The sequence below is a fragment of the Argentina anserina genome, chromosome 2 (assembly GCF_933775445.1).
Source record: "Argentina anserina chromosome 2, drPotAnse1.1, whole genome shotgun sequence".
Taxonomy (NCBI): domain Eukaryota; kingdom Viridiplantae; phylum Streptophyta; class Magnoliopsida; order Rosales; family Rosaceae; genus Argentina; species Argentina anserina.
Genome location: NC_065873.1, coordinates 16,947,666 through 16,963,577, shown reverse-complemented (window position 1 = coordinate 16,963,577; position 15,912 = coordinate 16,947,666). Strand labels below are relative to the sequence as shown.

The following is a 15,912-nucleotide window of genomic DNA, read 5'->3' as shown; positions in this document are numbered from 1 at the left end:
TGTTGATTAGTCTCTATAACTGATCAACCTACATGCATTTATGAAGATGATGTTATTTGCATAGAGCATACTAAGTTAGGTTTCATCAAGGGAGACAACATCAATCATATCTCGCCCTAGTTCTTCTACAATGTTCAACAGTAGAAGTTCTTGAATGTTCATATTAATCAAGTGAGTTTAGAATAATGTTGCGGATTTGTTCAATAATTCTTTGCCTAAATCTACTTTTGTGAAACATGTGAAGAGCATTGACATGCGTTGTTTATCGGAACTTTAGAGTTTGGTAGACTTCAGGGGGAGTCTACATCACATGTTAAGATCATTAGTAGTTGGTGTGTTATGCTCTTTTTCCCTTCGTTCAAGCTTTTGTTTTACCCAAAAGGTTTTTGTTTTGCTTGACAAGGTTTTTACCGAGGCAACGTTGTACGCCATGCAACATAGGCATGCGACACAAATGGGAGTGTTTCGGGAGAAACTATTCTACCATTATGTATGTCTTAGCCTAAGTTGATTTACTGTTAGAGATAAATTTATATCTCTGTAATAGATTAGGACTCTGAATCCTACGTGATTGAGGTTATATAATGCATATATATATATATATGCCCACATATCATTCAATAAAGTTATAGTTATTATCCGAATTATTCTTGTATTCATCATACTCGATCATTTATTGGTTACTAAGGCTCAATTAAGATAATTTCTTGGTTACTAAGGCTCCATTAAGTTAATTTAATATTCCTAATGTCCAATTATAACTTCCAAGAAGAAATGAAGTTAAACAAAGCAAACCTCCCATTTACAACATTCAGTCATTTTCAAATGAAATCAGATCACATCAATGTATACATACATAATGTATCCCTTGTTCTATACTTCTATTACATACCAACTCTTACACATGTTCTACTAGCTAGTTAATCTCCACAATGATCTTTCCAGTAGCATGGCCTTCAACACTCTTAGCCCAAGCATCTTCAGCCTTGCTTAGAGGATGCCTCGAGTCGATAACCGTCTTCAGCTTCCCTTCCTTCACCAGCTTCACAAGATACTCCAAATTCTCAGTCTTGGGATACAACATCAGAGGCACCAACTTCTTTTTGGACAAAGTTAGCAACTTCAGAACACAAGTAGAGAAGGCACTAGGACCAGGAGTGATGTCTATGACCTTCGCCTTGGCACTCAAGTTAGGCTCAAAAGTAGACCAAGGAATGCCGGTTGCACAGTGGATCACGGCATCATATTTCCGACCAGATGGACTATTTAGAGCAGCCCCGTCAGGGGTGTTGTAGTCAAGAACCTCATCTGCCCCTAAGCTCTTCACCAACTCAATGTTGCGAGCTCCACATGTGGCGGTAACATGAGCGTTACCGAGCTTTGCTAGTTGAACTGCATAGTGACCAACTCCACCAGAGGCAGCAGTGATCAATATGTTCTTCTGCTTCTGGCTAGTGCCGTCTAGCTTGATCCCTGCAGCTTGTGTGACAGCCTGGTGAGCTGTGAGACCAGCCACAGGTAAGCCTGCACCTTCGGCTGCACTAACTTCAGGAGGCCGAGCAACCATCAATCTCTTATTACTTATAGCAAATTTGGCCAGCCCTCCTCCATACTGCCAATATGGACCAACAACAAACAAGTGACCTATATTTTTCAGAAACTCTTAACCATACACACATGTTAGACGTCGACATTGTTCAAGAAATGAAAAATTGTATGCACTTACAAAATGGTTGAGCATTATCACAACTTTGTCACCCACTTTGAACTTTCTGAATCCTTCTCCCACCTCTACAACTTCTCCAGCCACATCAGTTACTGTTCATATCAAATATGAACGTCATGAACTAGAGTTAGTAACCTACTTGGTGGCATTGAAGACTTGAAACACAAATCAACACGGCTTTCAAGCTACAAAAGATTTCCATCATTCTGAATACAGAATTTGTTCTCGAATCCTAAACACTCTCCAGTAGTTACTTACATAGTTACATATAAGAATCAAGTGCAAATGAGAGAATATTTAGACAGACAACTTCTATGAGGATGCCAGTTTGCCACCAAATTTTATGCACTAACAAGATAACAACTTAGTAACACAAACTCGATCACTTGGAAAGTTCATCAAGACTATAAGACATAATCATGAATGTCTATGCATAACTTCAATTTTCAAATGCTAAAGCATAACAGAATCACAGGGAAAGCAGCATTACGAGGTATGAAAGGGAAATTTAATGGGAAAAGAGGCCGAAGCTGGCCTTTCTGAATTTTCCAATCAACTGGATTTATACTTGCTGCTTCCAATTTAACCAAAACCTCATTTCTGATTGGAGTTGGGGTTGGAACCTCAACATGCTGCAACAACAGATACACAGAATGATTGTCAGAATCAAGTTAACATCAACTTCTTCTCTGTTCTTATATAACAATTTTAAGCTATTAGCAGAAGTAGATACATAATCAAGTCAGCACCACAAACCAATTTTCACAGCTATGGAGCTTACTCACAAAATAATATAATTTATAGATGAACAGAAAACAGAGATGATTTAAAGAAAGAACCTTTAAACTAGAAGTTCCTCCACCATAACCATCGTACTGAACCGCATGCATAAGCTTCTCTGACATTGCTGCCCTGATAAACCCAAAGACAGAAACCTGCCAGAGAGAAAGAGAGAGGAGAGCTGCAAGATTTCTGAAAGGGGGTTTTGAGTTTTATAGCGGCCGGACGTGTAACTAAATTACAAACACCAACGATACTTTTCATTGTTCTGTAATATTGTTTATACTATTATAAGAGTTGAAAACTTGAAATAAATGGTTTTGGTAATATAAGCCAAACTAAGAGCAAGAGTAGAATACAAGAAAGCAATCAACTGCTTTTCTGATCCTGCAAGTAGTAAATCAATTCTAGTGATAAAAAGAACAGGACTGTAGGCCAGGCTTGGCTTGGTATAGTGAAGATGCATAGAGTGAACTAAGGGACATGTATATACTAGTATTCCACTAATCCTTTACAAGACTTGCCATGCAATACTAGTATTTTCTTTCCTTCATTGATAAAAATGAGGAAACAGAAAAGAAGAGAAAATAATTGCAGTTGATCCGAATGGATGTGACTAGTTCTACAACCAAAGAAGTATATATATTTACACAGTATATTTCAAGCATTCTCAGTAACATATCCTAAAGCATCCTTGCAATTGTTCCACAGATCCATCACCATTTCTAAAACCATACCAGGAACTCCCTCAAAAACCTCTGAGAAATCCATGAGCTGGTCAAGCGAATCTTTTGTTTTCTCAATGAGACCTCCAATTGCTGAAGTAGAAACTGAAGCAGTTCCTGTGAGACATTCTATTACATAATTAAATAAGGTAGAAACTAGACCACTTGTTGATTCCATTATGACCTCCAACAAGTACTGAAAGCCTGATTTGATGACCACTGACGATTGTTGTAATGCACCAAGAGTGGCTTGGCCTGGTGCTTTGAATCCATGGATGAATAACACTAGAAGATGGGCAATAGCAGAGAAGATCAAACGCGAAACCAAGTTCAATATGAAACTCAATGTGAAGAAGATGAAGTTGATAAGGAAGAAAGCCATTTACGCTGAATGATTAAAGTCTTAAGATAAGAACACACTGGCTTGAGTTAAGTTTGTTATATATAAGCGTAATTGGACCTTCTGACCTTCAACACAGTTGATGTCACAAGGCCATAGGTAATGTTATTTATTTGTTAACATCAGGGCATAGTTCCATAACTTAACATATGCAGCTAATTTTTAAATTGTTGAGTTGCAGTTTTATAAGGGGCAGTTGTTGTATCATCATCCAGGAAATTTCTCACTCACTTCATGGAGACCAGGGGGATTTTATTGAAATTGGGTATATAATGACTCTACTGAAAAGGCGAAAATTTGTCAGTGCTTCGAGAGAACCATGTGGCATGTTGACGTGATCCTCCGGCAGTGAAAAATATTTCCCAAAAATCCAGAGGAAAGCTCACTGAATATTAAGCATGAGAAATCAAAATGAGTGAAGCATCAAGTAAAATGTCACATTTATGTCAAGCTCAATAACTTATTTAGTGGCAAATTACAGCAAAAAATACAAATAATATGAAGTCCATACAATCTTCTAAAATAACAAAGTTTAGGTACACAGGGTACTATGTTCCACAATGATCTTTCCAGTATTATTGCTGTCAAGTCTCTTAGCCCAAGCATCTTCAGCCTTGCTCAAAGGAAAACTAGAGTCAATCACTGTCTTGAGCTTTCCTTCACCAACTTAACAAGACAATCCAGGTTCTCACCCTTGAGACTTATGATCAATGGCACCAATGTCTTCTTGGAGAAGGTGAGTTTCTTAAGAACAAAAGTAAACAAGGAGCTAGGGCCAGGAGTAAGTTCTATAACCTTGCCATTAGTGCTCAAAATTGGCTCAAAAACTGACCAAGGAATGGCTTGTGATGCCGAATGGATCACGACATCATATTTCCGACCAGATGGGCTCTTGACAGCTGCTCCTTCAGGGGTCTTGTAGTCAAGAACCTCATCTGCTCCTAGGCTCTTGACAAGTTCAATGTTACGAGCTCCACAAGTTGCAGTGACATGAGCGTTTCCAAGCTTTGCTAGTTGGATTGCATAAAGACCGACGTTACCAGAGGCACCGGTAATGAGTATGTTCTTCTGCTCGCCTGTTCCATCGAGCTTGATTTGTGCATCGTTGGTGAGAGCCCAGTGAGCGGAAAGAGCAGCAACAGGCAAGCCTGCACCTTCTGCTGATGAAACTTCAGCTGGTCTAGGAACAACCATTTCAACATTAGCTGCAGCAAACTCACCCAGTCCCCCTCCATTCTATAACATATACCAAACACATGATTTCGTTGTTGAAAGTTGAGTAACTTCTAGTCCTATGCAACAAAGTGATGAACTGCCATAGCACTTACTCCATAACTAAGCATTGCGAAAACTTTGTCACCCACTTTGAAGTTTTTGACTCCTTCTCCAACCTCTACAACCTCTCCACCACATCAGTAGCTGAAAAAAAAACACACTGTCAAATATCTCAAAGGTACTTCTAAAATGGGTTTATGTTTTAGAAGTAGGGATACTGAACTGATTGGCTACACAGATGCAGATATGGCCGGAGATGTTGACACGAGAAAGTCTACATCTGGATACCTGATTACATTTTCAGAGAGAGTTGTCTCATGGAAATCAAAGCTACAAAAATGTGTCGTTTTGTCAACTACAAAAGCCGAGTTCATAGTAGCTACAGAAGTCTGCAAAGAAATTTTGTGGATTAAGCGATTTCTATATGAATTGGGTCATAAGCAACAAAAGTTTGTTCTACATTGTGATAGTCAAAGTGCAAATCATTTGAGTAAGAACTCGAGTTTTCACTCGAAGTCAAAGCACATTGATGTGAGGTATCACTGAATACGTGATGTGCTAGAAGCCAAGCAACTACAGCTTGAGAAGATTCACACAGATGACAACATTTCAGATATGATGACCAAATCATTACCTAAAGAGAAGTTTCAGTTTTGTAGAAGCGTGTCAGGAATGACGCATCCCTCCAACTAAGTCAGGAATGAGAGATTGATGGGTCAGTCCCTCCTTAATTGGAGCAAGAAATTCATGTGGTGATTTACTACATGAGATAAGCATGTGTTGCAAGAGCCTTGATGACTCATTGACTTACACAAGGCTAGTTTGCTATTCCTATAGTTTGAAAATGAAGAAACAAATCTATAAACATAGGTGGGAATGTGGCAGTAATTTTTGAAGATGGAGGAAAGTGGCAGTAATTTTTGAAAATGAAGGAAGTGTGCATAAATGAGCATGCAAATATTGAATCATGAAGTGAGGAAGACATTTGACTTTGCTTCCAATTGCATGTTACTTGCATGAGTTGCATAACATGGTGCATGAAGTCATTTGCCTATATAAAGACATGAAGATTGCAGCAAATATATCACAAGGCAAAGAGACAAATCTTAGAGTGTTTGTGTAGTAGTGTGATCCTCACTTAGATAGATTGAGAGAAAAAGTGTCTCAATTAGTGAGAAGAAAATTCCTCTTGAGAGAGAGGGGTGTGTTACCACTTTAGTTAGTCTAGAGTGAGTTATTTTTTGTAATCCCATTATTTAGTATAGTGGAAGAAAGTACTATTATTTTCCCGAGGACGTAGGCTTATTTGCCGAACCTCGTTAAATATCGTGTCTTCTTTTTGTTGCCATTTCATCTAATCACACTAAGGGAGGGAAAAGTCTGATCCTGGGATAATCATTTATCCATCGACCTTATATTAGGCAGCCACTACTTTCCCAACAAGTGGTATCAGAGCCCGACGCTCATCGCCTGTGGCATCTGGTAGTGATCAAGATGGCAGAATCGTCGTCATCATCGACAACAATGGTTAAGTTGACATCGTATAATTACTCCATTTGGAAGCCCAGAATGGAGGATACCCTTTACAGCAAGGATATGTACGCCTCTTCCAAATGATGGAGAGAAGCCAGCAGGCAAGACCGATGTGGAATGGAGCTTCCTGAACAGAAAAGTTGTTGCATGAATTCGTCAATGGATTGATGAAAGTGTTTTTCATCATATGGCGCAAGAAACTAATGCATACTCAATGTGGACAAAGCTTGAGTCCATGTATGAGCGAAAGACCGCACAAAACAAAGCCTCATTCATTCGGCGGTTGGTGAACACAAAGTACAGGGATGGTCGTAGTGTTTCGGAACACTTGAGCGAATTGTAAGCATGGTGAATCAAATAACAAATATGAAGATGGTGCTTCATGATGAGTTGCAAGCACTGTTGTTACTAAGCTCATTGGCAGACAGCTGGGACACCTTGGTGGTGTCATTAAGGAACTCAGCTCCTCAAGGCATTCTTACACTGAGCATTGTAAAAGACAATATGTTCAACGAAGAAGCAAGGAGGAAGGAGCAAGGAATATCGACCGAGTCAGAAGCCCTCGTTATTGACAATCGTGGAAGCAGTCAAAAGTTCCGAACCGAGGGAAAGGAAAAGATTGGTCAAGGGGCAAGTTCAGCTCAAAGAAGAGCTAGCTGAAAAATGTAGTACCAAAGATACAGCCGCTACCTCATATGGAGACGAGGTAATCATCATTTGTGGAGATGGTCATGTTAATATGACATCTCAGGATACATGTTGGGTTGTTGATTCCGGCGCATCATTTCATGTAACCTCACGAAGGGAGTTCTTTACATCATATAATACCGGACACTTCAGTAATGTCAGGATGGGAAATGATAAGTTGTCCACGGTCGTGGGAAGATGAGATATTTCCCTTGAAACCAACACAATTCACTACATAGTTCTCAAGGATGTGAGACATGCTCCAGACATGCGTTTCAATTTGATCTCCACAGGGCTACTTGATGATAAAGGTTGCACAATCGTCTTTGGTGATGGAAAGTGAACGCTTAGTAGAGGTCTAGAAATTCTAGCCCGAGGAAATAAGGAGAACACTCTTTACATGACATATGCAAAAGTCTATAGTGGGTATGCAGTTACACTCGGAGAAGATTCGTCATTAGAGCTATGGCACAAGCGGCTCGGTCATATCAGCGAGAAGAGACTTTCTATTCTATCCAAAAGAGAGATATTGACTGGGGTCAATGTTAAAGATATTTCTCTAAAATCATGTACATAATGTCTGGCTGGAAAGCAACACTGAGCGGCATTCCATCGTTTCCCTGCCTCAAAGAAATCCAATATTTTTGATGTTGTACATTCTGATGTGTGTGGTCCCATGACCACAAGTACTCTCGGAGGTGCAAGATACTTTGGTACCTTCATTGATGATAATTCCCAGAAGGTATGGGCTTATGCACTAAGGACTAAAGATAAAGTGCAGGAAGTATTCAAACAATTTCATGTCAGGGTTGAACGGGAGACCGGCAGAACTTTGAAATGCATATGCACCGATAACAGGGGAGAGTACATGGGGGCGTTCAGACACTACTGTAAAAGTAAGGGAATTAGGTATGAACGATATGTTCTGAAGACAGCTTAGCAAAACGGAGTGGTTGAGAGGATGAACGGAACTATTGTTGAAAGAATCAGAACAATGTTATCTCATGCCAAGCTGCCTAAGAGCTTTTGGGGTGAAGCTCTAATGACTACGGTTGATGTGACCTTTCTCCATCAGATTCATTGAATAGTGACATGTCGAATAGGTTTTGGACCAGAAAGGAAGTCTCATACAATCATTTGAAGGTATTTGGCTGCAAAGAATTTGTTCATATCCCAGAGATGAAAGATCAAAGATCGATAGCAAGATGAAAGAATGCATATTTTCTGGGATATGGAAATGAAGAATATGGGTACAGGCTATGGGAACCTGTCAATAAAAAGATTGTCAGAAGCAGAGATGTTGTCTTCTTCGAAGATCAGAACATCGAAGATACTCAGAAAACTGAGAAGCCCAAGAAATCCATAGAATATCCTATCACTTCGGATAGTTTCTTTGCCGATGAAGCAAGGTAGCAGGAGAGAAGCTAGAGATGCCATGATGCAACAGATGATGGAATGATTGATGGTTCAGTTGATGATACAATTGATGATGAGGAAGAGGCACCATGCCCTCGCAAATCAACTAGGGAATGCAGAACCTCAAAGAGATACTCTCCAAACGAGTTCGTTACTCTCACATATGGAGGAGAACCAGAGTCTTATGAAGAAACTCTGATTGATGACCACAAGGGAGAGTAGTTGGAAGCCATGCAAGAAGAGATGCAATCCTTGCATGAGAACCAGACTTATGAGCTGGTGGAGTTATCGAAAGGTAAAAGAGCACTCAGAAACAAATGGGTGTACAAACTGAAGACTGAAGAGAATAGCTTATGATCTAGATACAAGGTAAGGCTGGTCGTTAAAGGTTTCAGTTAGAATAAGGGAATTGACTTTGAAGAAATTTTCTCGCCCGCGGTGAAAATGACATCTATCCGGGTGGTACTTGGTTTAGCTGCAAGTTTAAAGTTGGAGATTGAACAACTTGATGTGAAGACAACTTTCCTTGACGGTGACCTTGAAGAGGACATTTACATGGAGGAGTCAGAGGGATTCAAAGTCAAAAGCCAAGAAAATCTAGTCTGCAAACTGAAAAAGAGTTTGTATGGACTAAAGCAGGCGCCGCGACAATGGTACAAGAAGTTTGATTCCTTAATGATCGAGCAAGGATATCAGATGACAACTTCAGACCATTGTGTATTTGTGAAGAAATTCTCAAGTGGTGAATTCATCATACTACTCTTGTATGTTGATGAGATGTTGATCAGAGGACCAAATGCTGACAAGATTAGCAAACTGAAGAAAGAGCTCAGTAAGTCTTTTGCCATGAAAGACTTGGGACCCGCAAAGCAGATTCTTGGTATGAATATTATCCATGATCGAGAAAACGGGAAGTTGATGTTATCACAAGAAACATATATTGAGAAAGTATTGAAGCGGCTCAACATGGAAAAAGCAAATCCAGTTGCTACTCCACTTGCTAGTCACTTTAAGCTCAGTTCAAAACAGAGTCCTGCAAGTGAGAAAGAGGAGGAAGAAATGGCAAAAGTGCCATATGCCTCAACGGTAGGAAGCTGATGTAGGCTATGATGTGTACAAGACTAGACATAACACACGCAATTGGTGTAGTTAGTCAATATATGTCTAATCCAGGCAAAGAGCATTGAAATGTTGTGAAGTGGATTCTCAAATATCTCAAAGGTACTTCCAAAAATGGGTTTTTGTTTTGGAAATGGTGATACTAAACTGATTGGCTACACAAATCCAGATATGGCCGGAGATGTTGACTCGAGAAAGTCTACATCTGGATACCTGATTACATTTTCAGAGGGCTGTCTCATAGAAATCAAAGCTACAAAAATGTGTCGCTTTGTCAACTACAGAAGCCGAGTTTATAGCAGCTACAGAGGCCTGCAAAGAAATTTTGTGGATGAAGAGATTTCTATATGAATTGGGCCATAAGCAACAAAAAATTGTTATGCATTGTGATAGTCAAAGTGCAATTCATCTGAGTAAGAATTCAAGTTTTCACTCGAAGTCAAAGCACATTGATGTGAAGTATCACTGGATACGTGATGTGCTAGAAGCCAAGCAACTACAACTTGAGAAGATTCATATAGATGACAATAGTTCAGATATGATGACAAAATCATTACCTAAAGAGAAGTTTGAGTTTTGTAGAAGCGCGCATCACTCTAACTAAGTCGGGAGGGGGGAGATTGATGGGTCAATCCCTCCTTAATTGGAGGAAGAAATTCATGTGGTGATTTACTACATGAGATAATCATGTGTTGCAAGAGCCTTGATAACCCATTGACTTACACAAGGCTAGTTTGTTATTCATATAGCATGGGGGTGCAGATTAGTTTGAAAATGAAGAAACAAACCTATAAACATAGGTGGGAAGGTGACATCAATTTTTGAAGATGGAGGAAAGTATGCATTAATGAGCATGCAAACATTGAACCATGAAATGAGAAAGACATTTGAGTTTGCTTCCAATTGCATATTAGTTTCATGAGTTGCATAACATGGTGGATGAAGTCATTTGCCTATATAAAGGCATGAAGATTGTAGCAAATATATCACAAGGCAAAGATACAAATCTTAGAGTGTTTGTGTAGTAGTGTGATCCTCACTTAGATAGATTGAGAGAAAGAGTGTCTTAATGAGTGAGAAGAAAATTCATCTTGAGAGAGAGAGGTGTGTTACCATTTTAGTTAGTCTAGAGTTAGTTGTTTTTTGTAATCTCATTATTTAGTATAGTGGAAGAAAATACTACTGTTGCCCCAAGAACATATGCTTATTTGCCGAACCTCGTTACATATCGTATCTTCTTTTTGTTGTTATTTCCGCTAATCACACCAGAGAAGGGAAAAATCAGATCCTGAGATAATAAATATTCATCAGCCTTTGTATTAGGCAGCCACGACTTTCCCAACAGAATATAAATTGAGAAGGCACCATTTTGCGAACCTTACATCTTATAGCTATGTCTCCTAGTGTGAACCGCAAATCTGAGCTGATTTAACCCATTCAAATTCATGAAAAATCAAACCGTCTGTAATACAAAGTCAACCATAAGGAAAATCTCAAAAGTAGTACGTTGTTCAACTTTGTTTGATTCATCTTAACATTAATTAATTATGTTTCAAATTACGTGTGAAACAAGAACAAGCATACAAAAATGAAATTGATATTTTGTTTTTTATTGATAATACATGATGCTAATTGGAGACTTAGCCAAGGCGCTGCTTTGAATTGAATATGAGAGTGTTATGGTTCACATCTAAAACCAATTAACAATAAATAGAATAATTATAACCGTTATATAAGTTATAAATCTATAGGCAAGGTCTCATATTGGCGAGGAGATTCATATTTCAATGAGTCAGTGACAACATGTAATGTATACACACATTTTATTAGTGATTTTTATTTTCCTTGTTCAACAACTTTAAAAGTCACAGATATGATACATTCCAACAAAAAATTTACATATCTTATAATCTCGAAGAATACGGTTGAAAGTATTATTGATTTTATCAATGTTCCACAATGATCTTCCCAGTATTGCAGCCATCAAGTCTCTTAGCCCAAGCATCTTCGGCCTTGCTTAAAGGAAAGATTGAGTCAATCACTGTTTTGAGCTTCCCTTCCTTCACCAACTTAACAAGACAATCCAGGTTCTCACCCTTTCCATTTATCATCAATGGCACCAATGTTTTTGGAGAAGGTGAGTTTCTTAAGAACAAATATAAACAAGGAGCTCAGGTTGGCAGTTAGGTCTATAACCTTACCATTTGAGCTCAAGAGCCCATCTAAACCCTAAACTCTAAATTCTAAATTCTAAACGAAATCAAATTTCTGATCAGATGGGCTCTTGACAGCTGCCCCTTCAGGGGTCATGTAATCAAGAACCTCATCTGCCCCTAAGCTCTTGACTAGCTCAATGTTACGAGCTCCACAAGTGACTGTGACATGAGCGTTTCCCATCTTTGCTAGTTGAATTGCATACAGACCAACATTACCAGAGGCCCCAGTAATGAGTATGTTCTTCTGCTCATTTGTTCCATCAAGCTTGATCTTTCCATCTATGGTAAGAGCTTGGTAAGCTGTAAGAGCAGCAACCGGTAAGCCTGCACCGTCTGCTGCTGACACTTCAGGAGGCCTAGAAACTACCATTTTCTCATCAGCTGTGGCCAACTCTCCAAGTCCACCTCCATCCTTCAAAGTATAAACATATCAAACACATGAACTTTTTTCGAGGGTTGAAACTTAGTAACTTCTTATGCAAGAAACTCAGAACTGAACTAAATGGATCAAAATTATGAGTACCCACTCGATAGCTGAGCATTGCCACAACTTTGTCACCAACTCTGAACTCTGTAACTTCATGTCCCACCTCTATGACCTCTCCAGCCACATCGGTAACTAGGGGTGGCAATAGTAGACAATTTCATTCCAACCAATTCATATACCAACCTACCAAATATATTGGTATACCACCAAATTGGTACATGGTACACGGTACATTATACCGTATCATATTTCAAATGATGGTTGATAGGTGGTATAAATTTTTCATATATCATGGTATGCCGTACCAACTGAAATAGAAGTTTTATACAAAAACACCCTAATATATGCATCTATGGTGAGTCGAACTTGGCTTTCTTCCATACAAGTTGAAGCCAACTACCACTACACTATCATTGCAATTACAACTCATGCTAAACAATATATATATTCTTAAAAACTATATATATCTATAAATATTTCAGCCGTAGATTTAGTGCAAAATAATTTACCGTAGATTTTTGTTAAATTTATAATTTTTGAATTTTAAAATGTTTAATTTATAACTTTGTACTTGGTAATTTGGTTGAAGTTGTATAAAACTTTGTATTTGTGTTGTTATTTGTTATTACTTATTTGGATTTGACCTTTAAATTTTTGGGCCATAAACATATTGGTAGAAGCCAATGCCAACCGTACCAATTAGTTGGTTTAAATGGTGGATTTTGCATACCAATTATATGTTGGATGGTACATGATATTGGAAAAATGAAGTTGGTATACCTACCAATCCACCCCTATCGGTAGCTGTTAATAATCCCCAATTTCATCAATTAAAGTTGGAACATATATGTTCATTTCGCATAAATTGTATTTGGGATCAACTAATCCAATTATCAAACATGAACCGAGTAAAACTCACATTATGGAAGATTAATGATTCAAGAGAAATACTAGATAGTGGTAGTCTGAGCTGCGCATATAAAGCAAGACTAGTCAAATTTAGAACAGAGTAAAAACAGAACTACCTGGAATGTAAGGCAACTTACGAGGAATAAAAGGCCGCGCCATGCCTTTCTGAATCTTACAAGGAAGAAATCTGGTATATGTACCTGAACTTTGTGCCACTACTAACATCCATTCACCATGTTTAAAAACATAAACTTCAATACATCACATTTGAAACCCAACTCAATATAAGGACACGGGGCTAGTAACGCCGTTAGTTGATAGGATATATGGCGTATATTGAGGGGTAAAATGGGGCTGTACGGAATTTTCTGGGAATTAAGATCTCCAGCAGGTATGGTTTTTCTTCACAACCTTGAACCTTCACATTAAAAGAACTATTCATTAATAAAATTGTAAAGAGATTAATGGTTGTTAATGATTCATGAGCTACATTCTTCATTGGCAGATCGATGGACAAACTGAGCTCGGACTGAGAGAAGCAATTGCAGGGCTGCAGAAAGATCTTAAATAAGAAAACCAAGCTCTGGCAAACGATCCAATTGATCTGTTTGTAACTCATTAGCCAAAACTTGGCATTCCGATTCTATAATCATGAGAGTGCAAATCCCAGCTGACTCGTAAACTGTACCCCTTCGACCATAGAACATAGTTCTGCATGCCTAGATGAGTTTCATTTCACTTCGTAAAGATTTTCACACAGAGACCAGAAGAATCTTGAACGACAGCATTGATCCCTGTAGCTCTAGTCTACTTGGTTCTGAACAAGGATATAGGAATCTGAATAGGGATTAATTAAGTATTTGATTCCAAGTCTGACTTTTACAAAGCTATGGCCATTGAGAGAATAAGGCCGAGAGAAATGAGTTCGGCGGAGGACTCTATCCTTATACAAGGTGCCAAACTACCAATTAAGTCATAGGGTAAGGTTTCCCTGTAAAATCCAATTATGTCCTTCATTAAGTTCATAATATCATGAGGGTTAACGGTCGCAGTATCGTCTTGTACCTGTTTTGGGTTGGGTTTGTTATTTGATGTACCCAAATATATATTTTCAAATGTGGTGTATGCATGTTAGTAGTCACCCAAACTTCATGTACTGTATATAAATTTTTTCCATCTTACAATCCCCTGGATTTAGACTTGCTGCTTCCAATTTGAGAAAAACCTCATTTTTCTTTGGAGTTGGAATTGGCACTTGAACATGCTGTAACAAGCAGAACCGATGTAATGCCTTCGAAGAAAGTCACAGAGGTATATACAATTTACAAATTACAACTCAGCTTCAAAACCTATGTACAAATAATTATAACCTTTAAACCAGAAGATCCTCCACCATAACTGTCATATTGAACTGCATGCATCAGCTTTGCAGCCATAGCTAATTGGCTATCAAGCTCGGCGATAGAGAGAAGTCATGTGGAGTCAATGTACCATGAATCCTGAAGCTGTAGTCTTATAGCGATGTATCATCATGTGAACTGTATATATATTTGTGACATGCGCTTTTCATATAAATTTCATTCAAATTTTGGAAAACCTTGTGCGCAAGAGAAGTCAATGATAACAAATACTAGTTTAAATTTGAGCATTTTAATTTTTTTAATTATTGATGATCTCATAGCTTATATATATGAGTAGTTGAGTACTATAATCCTTTGAAGTTTCGAACCACATATAATACAGGGACGTCTATCAAATAAAGGGCAAATTAGAAAAAAGTATCATCTCCCATCTTCAATTAGAAAAAAAAAATCACCACTTATTTCTCAATTATAAAAAGATCATCTCAATTAATTAAAATTAGAAAATAGTCAACAAGCTTGAATAAAATTAGAAAAAAAATCACTTTTTAAATATTTTTTCTGACTATTTTGCCATTTTTTTTCCTTCTTCTTCTAATTCCGGTTATAACTTTGTCATCCGGCGATAGATTTAAGAGTGGTTGGTACCGTTGGAAAGATTTTTCTCCCCTCATTCATTTGATACCATACCCACTCCGAACCGACCACAATACAAGGCACAGCAACCCTCGCAAGGGACTGTTGTAACGACCTTAAAATTTCGAGCATGAAAACTGAAAATATTAAAGTCGTAAAACACCAAAAAAATCTCAACGAATCGAAATTATTTTAAATGTACAGCGGATCATTACTGAGTTCACAATACAACTCAGACAACCAATTATTACAAACCAAATTTATAATTCAACATTTCATAAAATGGAAATGTAATAATCCTCGCAATCTCTCACAAAACTCACAAATAAATCCTCACAAGTTCTCAACACAAATCCACAATAGAAACCTCACAAGCTGCAAAGTGAACAACTTCGATTCCTCAGAGTTGTTCTTCGATTCCCACTAATCGACACCTGCGGAATTATCCCCTACACGATCGAATTGGTGCACCGGGATTTTAAACACAAACCCGGTAAGCTTTACAGCTCGTATAAATAAAATAAAAACAAAACTCGCATATCAATATATACGTGAATCCACAAATCAACAAATATAAATGCACTCATGAGTAAATGGACGGCCCATCTGATTGTCCCGGAAATATGAAAATGAAAGTACTCA

General features: G+C 38.2%; 1 protein-coding gene and 2 pseudogenes across 1 annotated transcript; all 3 read right to left on the bottom strand.

The window, feature by feature from the left end:
* Nucleotides 1–821: 821 nt before the first annotated feature.
* Nucleotides 822–3,609, bottom strand: LOC126782750 (chloroplast envelope quinone oxidoreductase homolog). Its single transcript, XM_050508062.1, has 4 exons — nt 2,566–3,609; nt 2,217–2,358; nt 1,727–1,818; nt 822–1,612 (listed from the first exon to the last, which is right to left on the bottom strand). Exons 1-4 carry the CDS (start codon nt 2,629–2,631, stop codon nt 917–919), a joined length of 996 nt encoding a protein of 331 aa, XP_050364019.1. The 5' UTR covers nt 2,632–3,609; the 3' UTR covers nt 822–916.
* Nucleotides 3,610–4,163: 554 nt separating this feature from the next.
* On the bottom strand, nt 4,164–5,280 carry LOC126784064 (chloroplast envelope quinone oxidoreductase homolog; annotated as a pseudogene).
* A 6,294-nt stretch (nt 5,281–11,574) lies between these two features.
* Nucleotides 11,575–14,778, bottom strand: LOC126782751 (chloroplast envelope quinone oxidoreductase homolog; annotated as a pseudogene).
* Between the last annotated feature and the right edge of the window lie 1,134 nt (nt 14,779–15,912).